This window comes from Salvelinus alpinus, chromosome 10, assembly GCF_045679555.1.
Source record: "Salvelinus alpinus chromosome 10, SLU_Salpinus.1, whole genome shotgun sequence".
Taxonomy (NCBI): domain Eukaryota; kingdom Metazoa; phylum Chordata; class Actinopteri; order Salmoniformes; family Salmonidae; genus Salvelinus; species Salvelinus alpinus.
The window spans coordinates 33,502,034-33,521,418 of NC_092095.1; the positions used below are offsets into that span (position 1 = coordinate 33,502,034).

Below are 19,385 nucleotides of genomic sequence, written 5' to 3' on the forward strand. Positions count from 1 at the left end.
TGTCAGTGGGCAAACGTACAAAATCAGCAGGGGATCAAATACTTTTTTCCCTCACTGTACATGTGGTCGAGTTGTCAACTATTGTGAATTCAACGTGAAATCAACAAATGTCACCACGTCGTTGTATTTAGGAAAAGAAAGGGTGAAAAACAGACGAAATTCCCTTGCTTTGATGACTTTTTGCAAATCCAACGTCATTATGTTGTTTTTTCCGGTTGAAATGACGTGGAAACAATGTTGATTCAAACAGTTTTTTCCCAGTAGGCATTGATTAGGGAATTTAGTGTTTTTCTGCTGGGCTAGAACAAAAGCCTGCCCTGTGCCTGTCTGACCAGAATCAAATAATACAATCATGATCTCATATTGCACTGCCCATATTGACCACTAGAGGGTACTAGTCTCATACGGGCGGAAACTAAAACAAAGTTTGCATTCATAATCACAATCGACCAACTTCCAGTGGGAGTTTCACAGAAGACTAGCTTGAAATGATTCTGTCTCGTCACGATCCACAACACCCACTCCTATCCAGTTGTACGTTGTGGGGTTGTTGATTGTTAGCATAACCAGGGCAAACTTTGGTGTGATGCTATCTTGCCAACGGGCAAGATAACTTACTGACAAGCCTGCCAACACACCAGGAACAATGGGAGGCATGTGGTTAAAGTAGAATGGTTCCTTCCCGAAAGGCACCCTATTCCCTATATAGTGGACTGCTTAATACAGTGCCTTTGGAAAGTATTCAGACCCCTTTACTTTTTCAGCCTTATTCTATTACAGCCTTATTCTAAAATTGATTAAATAAAAACATTTTCTCAGCAATATACACACAATACCCCATAATGACAAAGCGAAAACAGCTTTTTAGAAATGTTTGCAAATTTATTACAAATAAAAAATTAAAATACCTTATTTACATAAGTATTCAGACCCTTTGCTATGAGATTCGAAATTGAGCTCAGGTGCATCCTGTTTCCATTGATCGTCCTTGAGATGTTTCTAAAACTTGATTGGTGTCCACCTGTGGTAAATTCAATTGATTAGACATGATTTGTAAAGGCACACACCTGTCTATATAAGGCCCCACAGTTGACAGTGCATGTCAGAGCAAAAACCATGTCATGAGGTCGAAGGAATTGTCCGTAGAGCTCCGAGACAGGATTGTGTCGAGGCACAGATCTGGGGAAGGGTACCAAAAAATGTCTGCAGCTTTGAAGGTTGCCAATTTCCAAGAACACAGTGGCCTCCATCATTCTTAAATGGAAGAAGTTTGGAACCATCAAGACGCTTCCTAGAGCTGGTCGCCCAGCCAAACTGAGCAATCAGGGGAGATGGGCCTTGGTCAGTTCACCCTGACAGAGCTCCAGAGTTCCTCTGTGGAGATGGGAGAAGCTTCCAGAAGGACAACCATCTCTGCAGCACTCCACCAATCAGGTCTTTATGGTAGAGTGGGCAGACGGAAGCCACTCCTTAGTAAAAGGCACATGACAGGCCACTTGGAGTTTGCCAAAAGGCACCTGAAGACTCTCAGACCATGAGAAACAAGATTCTCTGGTCTGATGAAACCAAGATTGAACTATTTGGCCTGAATTCCAAGCGTCATGTCTGTAGTAAACCTGGAACGTCTGTAGTAAACCTGGCACCATCCCTACGGTGAAGTATGGTGGTGGCAGCATCATGTTGTGGGGATGTTTTTCAGTGGCAGGGACTGGGAGATTAGTCAGGATCGAGGCAAAGATTAATGGAGAAAAGTACAGAGAGATCCTTGATGAAAACCTGCTCCAAAGCGCTCAGGACCTCCGACTGGGGTGAAGGTTCACCTTCCAACAAGACAACGACCCTAAGTACACAGCCAAGACAACACAGGAGTGGCTTCGGGACAAGTCTCTGAATGTCCTTGTGTGGCCCAGCCAGAGCCCGGACTTGAACCCGATGGAACATCTCTGGAGAGACCTGAAAATAGCTGTGCAGCAACGCTCCCCATCCAACCTGACGAAGCTTGAAATCATTGGCAGAGAAGAATGGGAGGAACTCACCAAATACAGGTGCGCCAAGCTTGTAGCGTCATTGCCAAGAAGACTCAAATCAAATCAAATTGTATGTCTCACATGCGCAAATACAACAGACCTTACAGTGAAATGCTTACTTACAAACCCTTAACCAACAATGCTTTAAGAAGTTAAGAAAAACGTGTTAAGTAAAAAAATAGATAAGTGAAAAAATAAAAGTAACAAATAATTAAACAGCAGCAGTAAAATAACAATATCAATAGCGAGGCTATATACAGGGGGTACCAGTACAGAGTCAATGTGCGGGGGCACCGGTTAGTCGAGGTAATTGAGGTAATACGTACATGTAGGTAGAGTTAAAGTGACCATGCATAGATAATAAACAGAGAGTAGCAGCAGTGTAAAAGAGGGGTCCAGGTAGCCCTTTGATTAGCTGTTCAGGAGTCTTATGGCTTGAGGGTAGAAGCTGTTAAGAAACCTTTTGGACCTAGACTAGGCGCTCAAGTACAACTTGACGTGCGGTAGCAGAGAGAACAGTCTATGACTAGGGTGGCTGGAGTCTTTGACAATTTTTTGGGCCTTCCTCTGACATCGCCTGGTATAGAGGTCCTGGAAGGCGGGAAGCTTGGCCCCAGTGATATACTGGGCCGTACGCACTACCCTCTGTCGTGCCTTGCGGTCGGAGTCAAAGCAGTTTCCATACCAGGCAGTGATGCATCCAGTCAGGATGCTCTCGATGGTGCAGCTGTAGAACCTTTTGAGGATCTGAGGACCCATGCCAAATGTTTTCCTCCTTTTCCTGTAGTCCACAATCATCTATTTGTCTTGATCACATTGAAGGAGAGGTTGTTGTCCTGGCACCACACTGCCAGGTCTGACCTCCTCCCTATAGGCTGTTTCATCATTGTTGGTGATCAGGCGTACCACTGTTGTGTCATCGGCAAACTTGATGATGGTGTTGGAGTTGTGCCTGGCCATGCAGTCATGAGCGAACAGGGAGTACAGGAGGGGACTGAGCACGCACCCCATGTTGAGGATCAGCGTGGCGGATGTGTTGTTACCTACCCTTACCACCTGGGGGCGGCCCGTCAGAAAGTCCAGGATCCAGTTGCAGAGGGAGGTGTTTAGTCCCAGGGTCCTTAGCTTAGTGAAGAGCTTTGAGGGCACTATGGTGTTGAACTCTGAGCTGTAGTCAAGTAATAGCATTCACACATAGGTGTTCGAGGCTGTAATCGCTGCCAAAGGTGCTTCAACAAAGTACTGAGTAAAGGGTCTGAATACTTATGTAAATGCAATATTTCTGTTTTTTATTTTGAATACATTAGCAAACAATTCTAAAAAGCTGTTTTTGCTCTCTCATTATGGGGTATTGTGTGTTGATTGATGAGGGGAAAAAACGATTTAATCAGTTTTAAGGCCGTAATGTAACAACATCTGGAAAAAGCCAAGGGGTCTGAATACTTTCCGAAATGCACTGTACATTGGGCGCTATATGGAATAGGGTGCCAATTGGGATATAGACATATTAGTGGCACTGGACCATCCTTCTGATTTACTGCAGGGTGTGATGGGATGAAGTCATTAGCCCACCATGTTATCACATTCCTGGCTGAGAGGGCACCTGAACTTTCAACAGAACTGTGGAGACTTTTTCAAGAAACAAATCCTTAATATGAATTATGATTATCACACTGTTAGGTAATTGGGGGCTTAGCCTTAGATTACAGTACATCTCTGGACCTTTTAGTTTAAACCCCATTGAAAAAGAGCGCAATCCCCTTTGATGTTCAGTCACGCACAGAGCTGATCCCAAAGAGATCCGATAATTCTGAATTATAGGACCTGAATGGCTGGTTGGGCGCTATAGGGAATAGGGTGCCAATTGGGATATAGACAGGCTATTGCCTGCACGGAGTGGAGTTCCATCCAGACTCCAATGACAAGGAAATATAATAAAATGATGGGTATGCGCTTTCTCTCTCTCTATCTCTTGCTCTCTCTCAGACATACACACACCGCGCCATCACAAACACACCCATTGCTAACCGGCATTTGTTGTGTGACACAGGCAATAATAGCATGGCTATAGTTAGTCACAGACACAGCTGAAGCTCTTATGGTGAGGAGCCAAGACAACCGTTAGTCAAGTGTAGGAATATTGAACAATGGCACAATATGAGACGGAAATTACACCATTTATTCCTCTTGAAGATAAAGTCCAAGTTATGGGATCAGGCGGTCAGCCCAGTAAGATCGATCAGAGTGGTATATAGGCCTACCTGGCAAAATAAGATTAAAATGAAGAGGAATATCACTTCATTGGCACACAAGGTCCAACCAAAATGTCATGTTCATGTGTCAGGTACTAAAGTGACCTTTCCATATGTGAATATGATATATTGACAATAACCTTGATAGTCATTAATAAATGTAAGGTCTCCCGTGTGAGGAAATACCAGTGTTTAAATACCATACTTATAAAGTAATCAGTTAACGGGACACTGACGATGAGTAATGACCACACTCTTTAAATGGTGTCAAAAATACAGCAACACTGAGTGATGACAGGCTGCAGATGTTTTGTACAGTAGGCCAAGCATAGCCTTAAATATAGGCCAACAGGTGGAGTCATTTTGGACGTTGCAAATAAGTTGTACTCGGCAATGACCAACGTTCACATTTAACTGAACTAGGTTGGGTGTGCTGCTGTCTTCTGAGAGTTCAGATAGCTCCCCTCCGTTCTGCTCCCGTCTATATTTATCGGGCCTGCTCACCATAAAAGGACGCGTCTGCGGCTTGGCCATTCCGTCGAGTGCCAATATTATTTTTGTTGAGTAGACGGCTGCCCTGTCCTCTGCTACCGCACCTACCTGTGGATTTGCCTGGATATCAAGCGTTGTTGGCTTACACCTGGAGTTGGATCACTTTTTCCTTTGCCAGCAGAAGTTGGTAGCTTTTTTGGCCTAGGTAAGTGATCGCAAAATAAATTACCGCTCCATCACCAAAATTTGAGTTTTCTATATATTGACAATTCGTTGTTGAATATTATTGTAGGTTTCGTGTGCATGTTGATGGTGTGATTCTTTTTGCCTTGTTATCCTGTGCTTTGTCAGCCTCCGTGCACACACTGATATTTGGAATTTCAGATTCACAAGCTCTCCTCACCCTAAAAGCGTACCCTATTGGATAAAACAAATGCACCTATTGCTTTTAGAACAGGCTACAGTCATTAAGTATTTAAAAAATCTGAAAATCATTTGATTTAAATGCAGTAAGTATAGGCCTACGTCCATCAAGTTATTAGAAAAATCCTTAAAGATTTGAATTCTACATCTACCCAATTCTATTTGGCTATTTATACTATCAGAAAAAGTTGATAGTACTATTGAGTTATGTGCACAGAGCATTGGAGATTAACAAAATATGACACCCAAAAATGTTGTAAAAATCCCCTCTAATCCAATAGAGACAATGAAGGTCATAACCTTTCCTCTGTGATTATATAAAGTACAACAATGACACCAATTATTATCAAGACAAATTGTAAATGAAAGCCAAACATTAAACAACTAATAGCTTACAAAAATAGGGTGCATTTTGGAGCAATGCTTTAACTGTATTGAACAAAACTATTCTCAAACACCAGCTAAGCCGACAGGCAGACTACAAGAGACTCGGGCTGAATTCAGGGTTTGTGCAGGATGTCGGGATCCACACCTTTCTACCAGAAACATCACCGCCACTATGACCGTGGTTACCGCAGCAAGGAGTTGGAATCGGCTGTTAGCCAGTACCAGTCGAGCAGCAGCAGCAGCTATGCCGCCCGACGCAGCAGCAGCAGAGCCAGTGCCAGTGCCGCTCTCAGTGCCAGCAGTGGGTAAGGAGGAAGACACCCAGCAGTACAGTAGCTCTGGCCCATATCCATCCCATCCATACTGGTGTCAGAAGATACCTCTGCTGTCCTCTTAACCCCCCCCATCTCATACCACCTATCTTGGTGGTCCCCGCTTAGTAACCATCCTTTCTCGGCTTCGACTGATTTTTTTTTTTTTCCTCCACTTCCTGCTTCTACACCTGCCATATTAAGGTGTTCTACCACTCCCAGTAACATTCTACAACCTTGTCTCTTTTCTCTAAAAACATTCAAAAGATATAGAATATGTCTGTGAATCCCGCATGAAATTCCAAGGAGCCCTATGCATGGATACTGTGCATCCCAGCTTTCATAGCGGTGTTTGCTGCATGCTGCCCTGTCTGCTTTTGAACTAATGCACTTTTTCTTTTAAGACTACCCTTTCCTAGTTCCCACTATGGTTCAGTTTACCAGAAATAGGACAACTCAGATTCACGTTGACTCGGTCGTCATAAAATGTTTGTTGAAGGTTGGGTAGAAGCAAGCTTTAAAGGAATGTTATATAATGCAATGGTATGGTATATTGCTTCTAGACTGAAATAGCATCCTGGCCCGTGCATACCATGTCCCAGGGAATGTGAGCTGTGGTATTTATCTCTTCTAGTTGTCTAAACCCCAGTTTCACTGGTTTCCTTACTTAAAGTTGTGTTTCCCCATTAAGATGTTTTATTTTGTTCAGCCAGTACAGTATTCCATTGGGGGACTTCATCTCACACTAAGCAAAGGCTTTGAGTGAGTCCATAAAGCATATGGCTTTTAAGCATACTTCTCCTAAAGCCTTCTGCTGCTTTGTGCTCTGGAGACATGGTTTGAAGTTGCCTCTGAGTTAAGGTCTGATTTCGGGTCAGTGATTGTGTCCCCCTGTGGATTTCCCAGACCTGTTGAAAACAGGGGTCATACAGGGGTCATCTCTTTAAGGGCAGGGGGGAGACCTAGTCAGTTGTACAAATGAATGCACTCAACTGAAATGTGTCTTCTGCATTTAACCCAACCCCTCTGAATCAGAGAGATGCGGGGGGTGGGGGGGGGGGGGGGCTGCCTTATTCGACATCATCGGCACCTGGGGAGCAGTTGTTCTGGGTTAACTGCCTTGCTCAGGTGCAGAATGACAGATTTTTACCTTGTCAGCTCGGGGATTCGATCCAGCAACTTTTCGGTTTCTTGCCCAACGCTCCTACCTGCCAGGCTACCTGCCGCCCCTGGGACATTAATTGTTTCTTTCTCTTAGGAGCACCTGGCATCTCTGTAGTGCACATACAGTACACTGGCCTTGACAGTGTGCATGGGAGGTCAAAGGGTGTCTGTGTAGCTAATGGTCCCTCATTTGGGCCTTCATCATTGAACCACATGCTTTCAGGAATTTACCCAGCTTTCCCTGTGTTTATTATAGTCTGATGATGATGGTGACATACTGATGATGGTGACATACCAGCAGTTATGAACTAGAGATGTTTATGGTATTGTGCTGACATACCAATTGTTCCGTTAGGAGTACTAATTGAATGCGGATTGCCTTTCCTGCATTCACATTCTGGAATAAGAGCGCGCCTTATCGTAATCCATCTAGATGAGTGCTTTTCCAACCCTGATCCTACAATGCCAAGTGGCATTCTCAGGGGTCCTAGAGGGTTGGGGCGGGGAAACGGTGATCCTGATGGGTTTGCTGTTCTGTTCCATAGGCGTCAGTGTTCTGTCGCCTCTTCTCTCTGTTTACACTGACAGAGACTCGTCCAGGCACTGTGTGGGGTTGGTAGGTTCCTCCCGTTCACCCTTCTTGCTCCTGTTGTCCTCCCACCCTCTCCTTATCAGCACTTTGACACTGTCATCCCACCCCACCAACCCCCACGAGGGCCCCAGAAGCTGTCACCCTGTTCCCAGAGCGATTCTCAGGGAGAGGGTCTAGAATCTATATTACTCTCTTGTGAACAGCCCATACTACACATTATGCTGTGAGGAACCTCTGGGGAGTACAGAGATACGATCTGAAAATTGTCATGGTTTATGAGACGGGCTTCATGAGCTCTGGTGGTATTTCCTGTATAAAATGTGTTCTTATGTGTTCCGTCTCTGCTTTTGTTGGAGATGGACTGCCAGCATCCTCCTGGAGAATTACTCCAATCCTGATCCCACCCTCCATTCTCAAGGATCTGGCCTGCGTTTGTTGTACGGTTATATGTGAGGACGATCACGTGTGATATGAGCCACGTGTTGGTTGTATGCACATTGCAGACACATACGAGATGTGTGGGGCTCTATATGTTATTGGCAGGCGATTTGTTTGGCCAGTAATGCGCAGTACTGTGCACAACTTGTTGATATTGCAAGAATCAATTTGGTTCAACCTAAATAATGATCGTGCTGAGTGTTCGGTTCGTAGAGTTTCAGGTCGGTGGGTTTTTCAGCTGCGGATCTCTTTCTATTCCTTTCTCAAGTGGGATGAGGTCGTCTGCGTGTCTCCCCCTTCGCCTCCTCTCCTTTGACCACCATGTTTCATTTCATTCCATCTCGTTGGTCCATTTTGTGTGTGTAAAGAGTTTGAGATATTAAAACAAGTGTCCAACACCGCACACTGGTGACGACAGACGACCGACCTTGTCTTAATTCTATCTTTTTATTTTGTCATTGCAGACATGTCATTGCGATGCATGAACGAACGACGCCTATCCCTTGTAGCTACACCAGGTTTGTTGGTAGACGATGCACTGCGGTGCACAGGGTTTTCTCTTTCCTCTTTGCACAGTTTGAGAAATGTATTAGAAATGCAGAAAAATGCACCTAAGTCACACTCGTGGTTGATAATTCATATTGAACTTAACTGCTGTGCTCAGGTTTTATTTATTCTTGTTGCACAGTTTGAGACCGTTATAAAAAATGCTGCTAAACCCACCCAAGCCACCCTCCATGTTGATGATTAATATGCCCCATAACTTAATATGCCCTTTCTCCTCCTCATCCACCCCTCCAGATTACATTCACCTTAGTTGGATGTTATTACACTGCTGAACTGACACTATCCTGTGTCTTAGACTTAGTTCCTCATACTCTGGCCTGGAGGAGAGCAGACTGAGCCCAATGCCCAAGAGAGCCAAGCCCACCTACCTGGCTATGGACAAAGAGAACCAGATTATCGGCTATGTAGTGCCCATCTTCAGGGGCAGGTAAACGAGTCAACGACCTTTGAACCTTAGTGATTTTTTTATTTCAGCGAGTGGTTCTGACCAATGACCATGAAAATAACCCCACTGCCCACTCCCCTTCCTGGCTTTGCTCCCCCACCCTAGTCACGAATATGCCAGTGGGTTTTCGGATACGGAGGAGGCCCGGGTGAAGGAGAGTGCTGGATACATGGCCCGGAGGAATCTGTTCACCAGTGGGTTGGAGATGGAGCGGACGGAGCAGACGTCTAGGAAGGTGTCCATGCGCGAATCAGCCGAGCGCATCTCCCTGAGCAAGAGGGTTAGTTCAGGATCCTGATGTCATATAGGAAGGAGAGTGTGTTCCTTTGTCACATCACATTGAGGAATACTGGATAATACTCTCCCTCCTGGCATCATAATGGGGAATATTAAATCTTTGTGACGTCTTAGAGGGTGGGATTCCATTGTGACATCACATTGGGTAATACTGGAAAATACTCTCTTTCGTGACATCAATATAGTTAGTTTGTTGACTTCTGACTGGACAATTCCTTCTCTTTGTTAGATCACAGAGTGACATTGTTTCCCTCAGTGGCGTCATAGAGAAGAGTATTTATTTACCTTTGTGACATCATAGAGAAGAACATTCACATTTGTGACATCACAGAGGGAACACCTTAAGAAATCCATTAGCAAAGTATCACAGGAAAACTATTGCCACAAGAGCGATGTTTCAGTCCAGGGATTCATTCTTCTCTGCTTCCCCTCCCCTTGGAAGCATATTTGTGTCCCTCACTCAAATGTTTATGTCAAGGAATATCCTGCCCCAATCACTCAGGAGGATCATTAAAGCTACAGTAACCATTGAGTGGGGGGCACACACTATATTTAGACTATCACCCCTCTGCCAACACGCCTTGCCACTGGGTGAGACATTCCTCAGGAGCTCTGGTTTCTTAAGACACAGAGGGGTAGTGTTCATCGAGTGTTGTCGGATGATGTGTTAAGGGTTATTGGATCCACAAGTAGGTTTTCATACCCATAGTTATTCCGAGATCATAAATCAATGACTCATTAGGACTCCGCTGTGTACAGAGAAGTGCATGGAGTCTGCACACGTAAAGAGGTCAGAGGCCCGAATCCATAACTTGATATCAGCCAATGTAACTTTTTTGTATTTTTACTTTTGTTACTTACACAGATATCAAGTTTGGATTCAGCTCTGACTCATTACCTCGCAAATGCCTTGTAAATGCCGTGTGTTTGGTTCAAGGATGCATCATGAATTGATGGGCAAGGGTTTTCTGCAAGGGTTCTGGAGGTATAGTGTTTTACTGTTGCACCATGGGAATGTGTTATGAGAATGTGCTGTGCCTGTTATGCCTGAGAATGTGTTAAGCCTTCGTAGAGCCTTACGAAGGCTCTATGAAGGCTTAATGAGCACATTGATCCCCAGATCTATGAGAACGAGGAGCACCACAAGCGTATGAACAAGGATAGCCTGATGCACGCCCCAGAGTTTGTGATTAAGCCTCGCTCCCACACGGTGTGGGAGAAGCAGTGTGTCAGGCTGCACTGTACTGTCTCTGGGTGGCCTGACCCACGGGTTGTCTGGTGAGTACTGCACTCACACACACATGCACATACATGCACACGCACACACCTCCCTGGATACACCTTAACATGACCAAGTGATCACTAACACAATACACACCAAATCGATCCCTTATGGATAGAGCATTAGCAATTACGGGCCTCTCAATCCTATCCTCATGTCATCGCACTTAAAAACTATAAAACACACTATAAATACTTCTCTGGTGTCTGTATAGCTGGCGTTTCTATGCTGATTCAGAGCTTTACTTTTACACTCCATTGTCCTGCTTTTCATCCCCCTCTCTGCTTCCCTTGCCTTCTCTTCTCTCCTCTTTCCACAACAAGGTACAAAAACAATGTGACAATCGACCCAATGGCCCACCCAGGCAAGTATAAGCTAGAGAGCAGCTACAGCGTGCACTCACTGGAGATCAACAGGTAGGCACTACCCCAAAGCCACAGGATCTTCCACTATGTATCACTCGTCTCAGAGTAGGAGTGCTGATTTAGGATCAGTTTAGCCTTTTGGATCATAACGAATAAGATTACATGGACATGCGGGCACCTGATCCTAGATCAGAACTCCTACTCTGAGTCGCTTGATACATGCATGCCCATGTCTTGTCCGTGAGGCTCATTGCTGTGTATTAACAGATACTTTCAAACAAGCCACAGTCATCTCTGGCTGTGGTAAAATGTCAGTGTGATGTCACCACCACGTCCCTTTAACACCCCTTCATGGTGTAATACAATCGCCACTCTCAGGAAAGGTCAGAAAAAGTTGTGGTGGGCCAGAGTGTGTGGGCACACTGACAACCATGGGAATGTTTGGACGGGCTCACATTGTGAACTCGAGGGACAGTGGATTGTGGTCCTTAGAAGTAGGTTTTGAAATGTGTGAAATCGAGACCCCTCTCTGACTCTCGCTCTGTCCGTCTCTCTGTCTGCCTGTCCACTAGCCTGCCTGCCTGTCTATCCGTCAGTGCCCTGACTAGCTCTGTGAGCTATAGACAGACACCAGAAAGCTGCTGGTGAAGGCTATACATGATCCGAGACATTTTGCAGCTTGCCTATCAATAACAAAGAGGACGTCTAAAGATAGCCTATTTCCCCCACCAGAGGAATTATTTGGAGATAGAGGGCCCCTGTTGTGGCTTATTTTAGGCCACTTCACAACAGACTTAACACTTAAGTGTCTCCTGAGCTGTGTCGGATGGAGAGAGATATTCTTTGTTTTCTCACAGTCGACCAAACTCAACCACACATGTAGCTTGTTGCTTCCTCTCTATAGAAAGTTGGAAAGTATATTTCCGTGATAGAATCTAAGCACACATAACATTCATACAGACGCATCTAGCAGCTGACACGTGATGGCATCATCACAGTGTCTATTTATTCCCAGAGTATTCCCAGCCTGGAGTTCTGGAGCATTTTACAGTCCCAGCTCACATAGCTGTGTGTTGATTTCCATGTCCGAGCGGGCAGGGGGGTGGAGAGAGGGTATTAACGTACACGTGAACCAGTAGGAGACAGAAACATGTGTATCCGGGACATCGATTCACCTGTCTCTCTCTCTCTCTCTCTCTCTCTCTCTCTCTCTCTCTCTCTCTCTCTCTCTCGCTCTCTCGTTTCAGATGTGATTTCGATGATACTGCACAGTATCGTGTTTCTGCCATGAACAGCAAGGGAGAGCTCTCCTCCTTTGCCTCCATCGTTGTTAAGAGTACGTTTCAATATGTCACAGTATGTTATTGCCTCTGTTAGATAATGGGTCATATTGTGCCTCTGCAATGAAATACAGTAGACAATAACCACCCATGATTACTCCATTTTGAAAATCACTGTCCTTCTAATTGCTGCTCTCGCAAGGTTTATTGTAAGTTTAAAAGAAAGAAACTCAATTCTTTGTCCTATTTTTCTGTCAACCACAACACAGTAATAACATGTTAATAACAAGCACCTATTTGTTCATTCTACTCTAGGATTCAAAGGAGAGGTAGAGGAGGCTCTCCCCATGCCCAAACGTAAGTCAGAGGAATATAATTTCATATGTACTCATACTGTATATACTCACTACTCAATACTCATATATATTACATGTATAGTATTAACATGAAAAATAAAGATATACTAATATATACTAAACCGTATTAACATAAACGATTTGCAGTATGCTAAGCTGGAACACTGTGGTTAGTTTTGAGGAGAGGGTTGGAGGGAGGTGGTGGGGGGACCCGGGGAAGCTATGGGTGCTAACAGATTTTTGTTCCCTTGACACTGGGCACAGCAAGGTCAACAGACAATGAAGGTAACAGGGTCTTTATAAAAGCTCTGCTCTGGTATATGGCGTTTTTGGCCTACTTAGAGTATTCACTGTCACTCAATGTGTATGCATGATCACTATTTGTGCATCTGTTTGGAAAGAGCCTGTGATCATACCTTAATAATAATCGTTGAATTGCCTGGGAGAGATCCACAGATGGTTCAGCGTGACAAACGTGCCTCTTTTAAAAAAGATCGTAAACAACAGAATACTTGAACGTTTTGGCAAGTATGAGGTTTTTGAAATTGTATGTTATAGAGCCTTGGAAGTTAAATACTGTAAACTCGAGTGTGACATAGAGAATATATGGAGCGATATAGAGAAACGAACACTGTAGTTTACAACCTGGAGAATATTGAAATGAGAATATAGATTACTGTAATCTGAAGAGCATCTGATTCGCTACATACTAATTCAGAGGGGTTGGGTGAAATGCGGAAGGCACATTTCGGTTGAATGCATTCAGTTGTGCAACTGACTAGGTATCCCCCTTTCCCTACATGGTGACAAAGCCCGAAGAGTTCTAGTTTTATCTAAACTCAATTGTCCTTGATTAGTCATATTCATAATCCCCTTTCAATTAATATTACAATCTAATTAGATGCTAAGATTGGACATATGTTGGATTGAAGTCTTTAACTTCATCTAGGGTTTAATATGTCAAATGTGCATCACTGTGCACCTTAGTTTCCCCAGTGCGGTTTGTACGCACTGTAGCGAGTATTTTGTGTTGGAACACTGTACTTAGTGATGTCAATGGTGTTTTTGTGTTGTCTTTTGGGTACATCAAGGTGTTCCTGTTCACATCCCTGTCTGTTTGCATAGTTTTACCTATGTCTGTATGGGGTTCTTTTTCATGTCACTTTCTCTTGGGAGGGAATGGATCAAATGTAACGCTACCAGATAATGTTAAGTTACATCATCAATCATTCCAAAATGTCCAAAATGTATTGTGAAAAATGCTATAAGAGATAATGACTTGCATTGGTTTTTGCAAGTCACAGATGCTAAAAAGTTAGCATTTCGAAGAACAGTTAATTGCCCTTTGTTCGTCCATCCCTTGGATTTGAATAATAATGCACGCAGGTGTCCGAATTTGAGGTGTGTCACACCACACAGTGTTGCATGTTGCGACCTGAACTCTGACCCCATGTTGTTTGGTGCTCCTTCCTGTCAGATGGCCTGATCTCTGAGTATGGCATCACCTTTGATACCCACATCGTGGACGGGTTTGGCGTGTCGTTCGGACGGGAGGGCGAGACCATGAGCCTGGGCGCCACAGTCATCATCTCCCCCAACCTGGCACGCTACCAGCCTGAAGTTCAGTGGTACAGAGATGGTAGGTGAAGCCCCAGAGCTCTGGAAACAGTGTTTGAATAAGTTTACATGGACAGGCAAGATCTGATCCTAGATCAGCACACCTATTCTGAGATTTTTGATACATACGACCCCTGGGCTATGGAGAGAGACACGCCTGGAGGTTCCTTGGCTGAGACCTACCCAGTTGTCATCTGTGTGATACATTAGGCCACTGATACTGTATGTTCGTATCCATGTCTAAGACTCGCCGATAGGCAGAACACATGAGACCGAGAGCTACTTGTGATTATGTGTATGTAAGCTCTGATTAAGATATACTGTACATATGTCATGTGTTTAACATATTACAATTAGTCTGTACACCGGAAAGTTGTGTAGGTGTAGGACCAATTCAACTCTGTAAAACGGGTATTCAACCGGAGGTTCACAGCCCCGCTAGGGGTCCACAAAGGTACTGCAGGGGGTCCTCAATTTTTTTTTTTTATGAATGTCACTAGCAGCAATAGAATAAAGGAATTTTGAATGACATACCTACATTAGAAACGTGGAGTAGATCTTCTTTCTAATGATGTCAACTTTATTTCTCCACTTCTAATATTTAGCTAATTACACTCATTAGACCCAATCACTCACTTGAGTATCAGACATAGGCTTTGAAAAAGCACCCACGAATAGGCTACCAGTGCGGCAAGTGCTGCTGGTTGCTGGTAAGCTTTCTTGACTTGGATATTCATTTTTGTCAACACGACTAACCTTTTAACCCTTTACACTTATGGGAATTGGGCTGTGTGGACAGAGCTAAATTGAAAAGATTCTTACAGAAGAAATAGGAAATGCATATGTGTAAGCACGGTAGCAATTGAAAGGGAACAGTTTGGAGATTATGGGAAAATGATTAGACCAAAGTTGAGGACTCGACAGTTCACCTGACACAAGACTGAATTATCATTCACCTGACGATGAGACAAAATTGAAAACATTTGTTTTGCTGACATATTGATGGTGGTCCGTGGGTCGTTGGTTTGCCTGGGAGGGGGTCCCTGGACAAGAAAAGGTTGAAGAGCCCTGCTGTAAAATATGCTTCCTGGTTATTCATTCATTAAGGACCAGCTTAGAATGTGTTAATATGCTTCTTTACGCCCCCCCCCCTCTCTCACTCTGTGTTTGTCTTTAGATCTGACTAGGTTATCCATCCATTATAACCTCATCTCTCTCTCTCTCTCTCTCTCACTCTGTGTTTGTCTTTAGATCTGACTAGGTTATCCATCCGTTATAACCTCATCTCTCTCTTTCTCTCACTCTGTGTTTGTCTTTAGATCTGACTAGGTTATCCATCCATTATAACCTCATCTCTCTCTCTCTCTCTCTCTCTCTCTCTCACTCTGTGTTTGTCTTTAGATCTGACTAGGTTATCCATCCGTTATAACCTCATCTCTCTCTTTCTCTCACTCTGTGTTTGTCTTTAGATCTGACTAGGTTATCCATCCGTTATAACCTCATCTCTCTCTCTCTCTCTCACTCTGTGTCTCTCTCTCCATCAGATGTTCTGCTGCAGCCCTCCAAGTGGTGTCACATGCACTGGAGTGGAGACAAGGCCACGCTGACCCTGACACACCTGAACAAGGAGGACGAGGGTCTCTACACCCTGCGCATCACCACCAAGTCTAAATATGAGACCTACTCTGCTTACGTCTTTGTCAGAGGTGGGGAACTTACCATGAGCAACGCTGAACAACACTGTTGTCTGTGTCACATTATCCCTCCTCCTCAGTCCACTACATGACTTGTTTACAGATTGTATTATTCACACGCACAGTGTGTGTGTGTGTGTGTGTGTGTGTGTGTGTGTGTGTGTGTGTGTGTGTGTGTGTGTGTGTGTGTGTGTGTGTGTGTGTGTGTGTGTGTGTGTGTGTGTGTGTGTGTGTGTGTGTGTGTGTGTGTGTGTGTGTGTGTTCGTGTTTGTTGGAGCGCGGACAGAATGGCCTCTTGTTTACCGCCTCTCTGTTTCCACGATGGCCCTGTCTCGTGTTCTGTGTGGCGTGTGGTCAACAGTCGGTCAAGGTCAAGGTCACACAGACAACTCAGCTGACACCAGATAATAAGGACGGCCCATGTGTTTGTGTGTGTATCTGAGTTGAGCCATAGCGGTTAGTTAGTCCTAGCGGTTAGTTAGTCTAGTTAGTCCTACTACACACGCAATGGAAATCGCCCATTATGACCTCACAGAGACAATCAACTCCTGTCACGAACTCTGGCCTGGTTTTGTATAACATGGGACAAATGTTACAGCCAACTTGTTCATCTTTTACTGTTGGTCGCCAGCACTAAGTTACTGACCTTCTCGGTTGTTCCATGCTACTCATTCTCTTGCTAACAGAGGAGACATGTGCTCTCTACAGAGTGTGAACATGATGGAAATAGGCCTTGCTCTCTCTGTCATTGGTCAGGGTCGCATTGTAAAGGAGAGGCCAGGTACACTGTCTGTTTGCGGACACAGAGACCCCATAGCAGTCGAGAGACTGACAAGGTTATTCTCAGTGAGCTCATGAGCTCAGATATGGAATGAGATTGGCTGTCAACAGAGCTGGATACTGTATATATATCTCTTCTTCCAGGAGTGACAATAGCCTGCTGAGTGTCCTTTTAAGCCACAAAGAGCTTTCTATCTCTCTCTCCACTCTCTCTCTATCTCTCTCTCTCCATTCTCTCTCTCTCTCTATCTCTCCATTCTCTCTCTATCTCTCTCTCTCCATTCTCTCTCTCTCTCCTCTCTCTCCATCTCTCTCTCTCTCCACTCTCTCCATCTCTCTCTGTCTCTCTCCATTCTCTCTCTATCTCACTCTCCACTTTCTCTTTATCTCTCTCTCTCCACTCTCTCTCTCTCTGCCTCTCTCTCTCTTTATCTATCTATCTCTCCATCTCTATATATATCTCTCTTACACACACACAGTAAAATGATATCAGGCAGTATTTAGTCCTACAGTTTATACAGCTACCGTACACACATGCATAAACTTACAGTCCACAGACCACATAAGATACAGCACAAAATGTTTCAGCAGCCTCTCTCACATTCACACTGAATCAGTCAGTCCATCGCTAAGTGGCTAATTCTGTTTCTCACTTTATGGGAAGTGTGTGTTCTGTCTCTTTAAGAGTCGCCTTTCACCGAGGGGCACGCTGCTGCTAATTCTGTCCCATCTGCTCCAGCCTGCTCCGGGGTTGTGTTTAACTTAAAGACCAGTAGCATTCCTGGCACTAAGCCATGGAGCCACAGAGTTCCGCTGGGAGTACAGCAATGTACAGTACGTGCACTGTAATTCAAAACAACAAGCCACAATGAAAATACTCTAACTGTGTACTATAGAGATCCTATAATACACTATGGACTCTATATGTAATTGTATGTGACAGTGAGTGAGTGAGTGAGTGAGAAAACTACACATTTAACTGACAATGTGTGTGTGCCTGTATCAGATGCCGATGCAGAGGTGGAGGGAGCCCCTGGCGCCCCTCTGGATGTGAAGTGTCAGGACGCCAATAAGGATTACGTCATCGTGACCTGGAAGCAGCCGGCTGTGGACGGTGGCAGCTCCATCCTGGGCTACTTTGTGGACAGGTCAGTACCATCCCCCATCACTACATGCCAGTAGTAAATCCTAGGCTTGTCATGACACAGCTGGACAAACACGAGAACAAATCTCCCTTATGCACCCCATACTGCTATTAACTCCAGTTACATATTGTATAAGTAGAGGGCCAAGTCACATGACCTGACCTATAACCATGTGAAATTATCTTGTAATAGGCTATAACAAGGGCCCAGTTTCTCCCGACCTTACCAATAGGCCTAACTCTGTGTCTTACCAATAGGCCTAACTATGTGTCTTACCAATAGGCCTAACTCTGTGTCTTACCAATAGGCCTAACTCTGTGTCTTACCAATAGGCCTAACTCTGTGTCTTACCAAGAGGCCTAACTCTGTCTTACCAATAGGCCTAACTCTGTGTCTTACCAATAGGCCTAACTCTGTGTCTTACCAAGAGGCCTAACTCTGTGTCTTACCAATAAGGCCTTACTGAGATTGTTATTGAATGGCTGATGGCATGTATGCTGTCTCTTTGTGCCCTGTGTTCAGGTGTGAGGTTGGCACCACCCACTGGAGCCAGTGCAACGACACGCCCATCAAGTTTGCCCGTTTCCCCGTGACCGGGTTGGTGGAAGGGCGCTCCTACACATTCCGTGTGCGTGCCGTCAACAAGTCTGGCATGAGCCGGCCATCCCGTGTCTCTGAGGTGGTGGCAGCCATGGATCCTGCCGACCGCGCGCGAATGAGAGGTACGGCGGGCAAAAACTGTCTGGCCCTCCCTGTCTGTGTTCTCTCATATTGTGTTATGGTACTGCAAAATGAATATATTGTGAGTATGTACCTGTGCAATGTCTGATGGTTTTAGTTTCGTGCATGTGTTTTCTTGGAACTATGCATCTGAAAGCTGCTCTTTTCCCCCTGGCCCCCAGGTACCTCTGCACCCTGGACCGGCCAGATCATTGTCACTGAGGAGGAGCCTGCAGGTAGGAAGGAAATGCTTCTGCACTCATCCGTGTTGATCAATATTTCGACGCAGCTATAGATCTGATCTTATAGGGGCCTACCGCTTACAGTACCTTGTGGTCTTTGATTGGAAGGATAACGAAAGCTCTAGTCTAGCTTGGTTGCCAGTCTGCTGGTCTGTTGCCATCTCCTAATGGAAAGGTCATGTTTTGGCTTGAGAATGACAAGGCAAGAGCACAAACGGATCTGGGATCAGGCTACGACATCAAACCCCTGACACGTTTTCTTTCACATCACTTCCTATCAGAGGGTGTGGTCCCCGGCAGACCCAAAGAGCTGGAGGTCACCGAGGCCACCAAGAACTATGTGGTTCTGAGCTGGAAACCCCCTGGAGAGAGAGGCCACGAGGGCATCATGTACTATGTGGAGAAGGTGAGATATACAGTATATACTTCATTAACATCACATACCTGATCTGTAGCGTGACTCATCTGATCAATATAACCTACATTTCATCACTGTTTCGCATCCATAA

At 44.8% G+C, this 19,385-nt stretch overlaps 1 protein-coding gene across 7 annotated transcripts in view; it reads left to right on the forward strand.

Annotated features, from left to right (window-relative positions):
* Positions 1-4,706: 4,706 nt before the first annotated feature.
* The window catches only part of LOC139531960 (myomesin-1-like), a 36,803-nt gene continuing 22,124 nt past the window's right edge, over positions 4,707-19,385 (forward strand). For 2 of the 7 annotated variants that reach the window (XM_071328984.1, XM_071328987.1), the window contains exons 1-15: positions 4,707-4,976; positions 5,656-5,886; positions 8,551-8,604; positions 8,949-9,080; positions 9,204-9,378; positions 10,516-10,673; positions 11,001-11,093; positions 12,290-12,378; positions 12,638-12,679; positions 14,156-14,317; positions 15,840-16,001; positions 17,776-17,917; positions 18,437-18,636; positions 18,817-18,870; positions 19,158-19,282. In XM_071328984.1, the coding sequence (XP_071185085.1) occupies positions 5,711-5,886; positions 8,551-8,604; positions 8,949-9,080; positions 9,204-9,378; positions 10,516-10,673; positions 11,001-11,093; positions 12,290-12,378; positions 12,638-12,679; positions 14,156-14,317; positions 15,840-16,001; positions 17,776-17,917; positions 18,437-18,636; positions 18,817-18,870; positions 19,158-19,282 (1,764 nt within the window). In that variant the 5' untranslated portion in view covers positions 4,707-4,976; positions 5,656-5,710. The remainder of the gene's footprint in view (positions 4,977-5,655; positions 5,887-8,550; positions 8,605-8,948; positions 9,081-9,203; positions 9,379-10,515; positions 10,674-11,000; positions 11,094-12,289; positions 12,379-12,637; positions 12,680-14,155; positions 14,318-15,839; positions 16,002-17,775; positions 17,918-18,436; positions 18,637-18,816; positions 18,871-19,157; positions 19,283-19,385) is intronic. The other 5 variants (XM_071328986.1, XM_071328988.1, XM_071328989.1 and 2 more) reach the window with 5 other exon arrangements.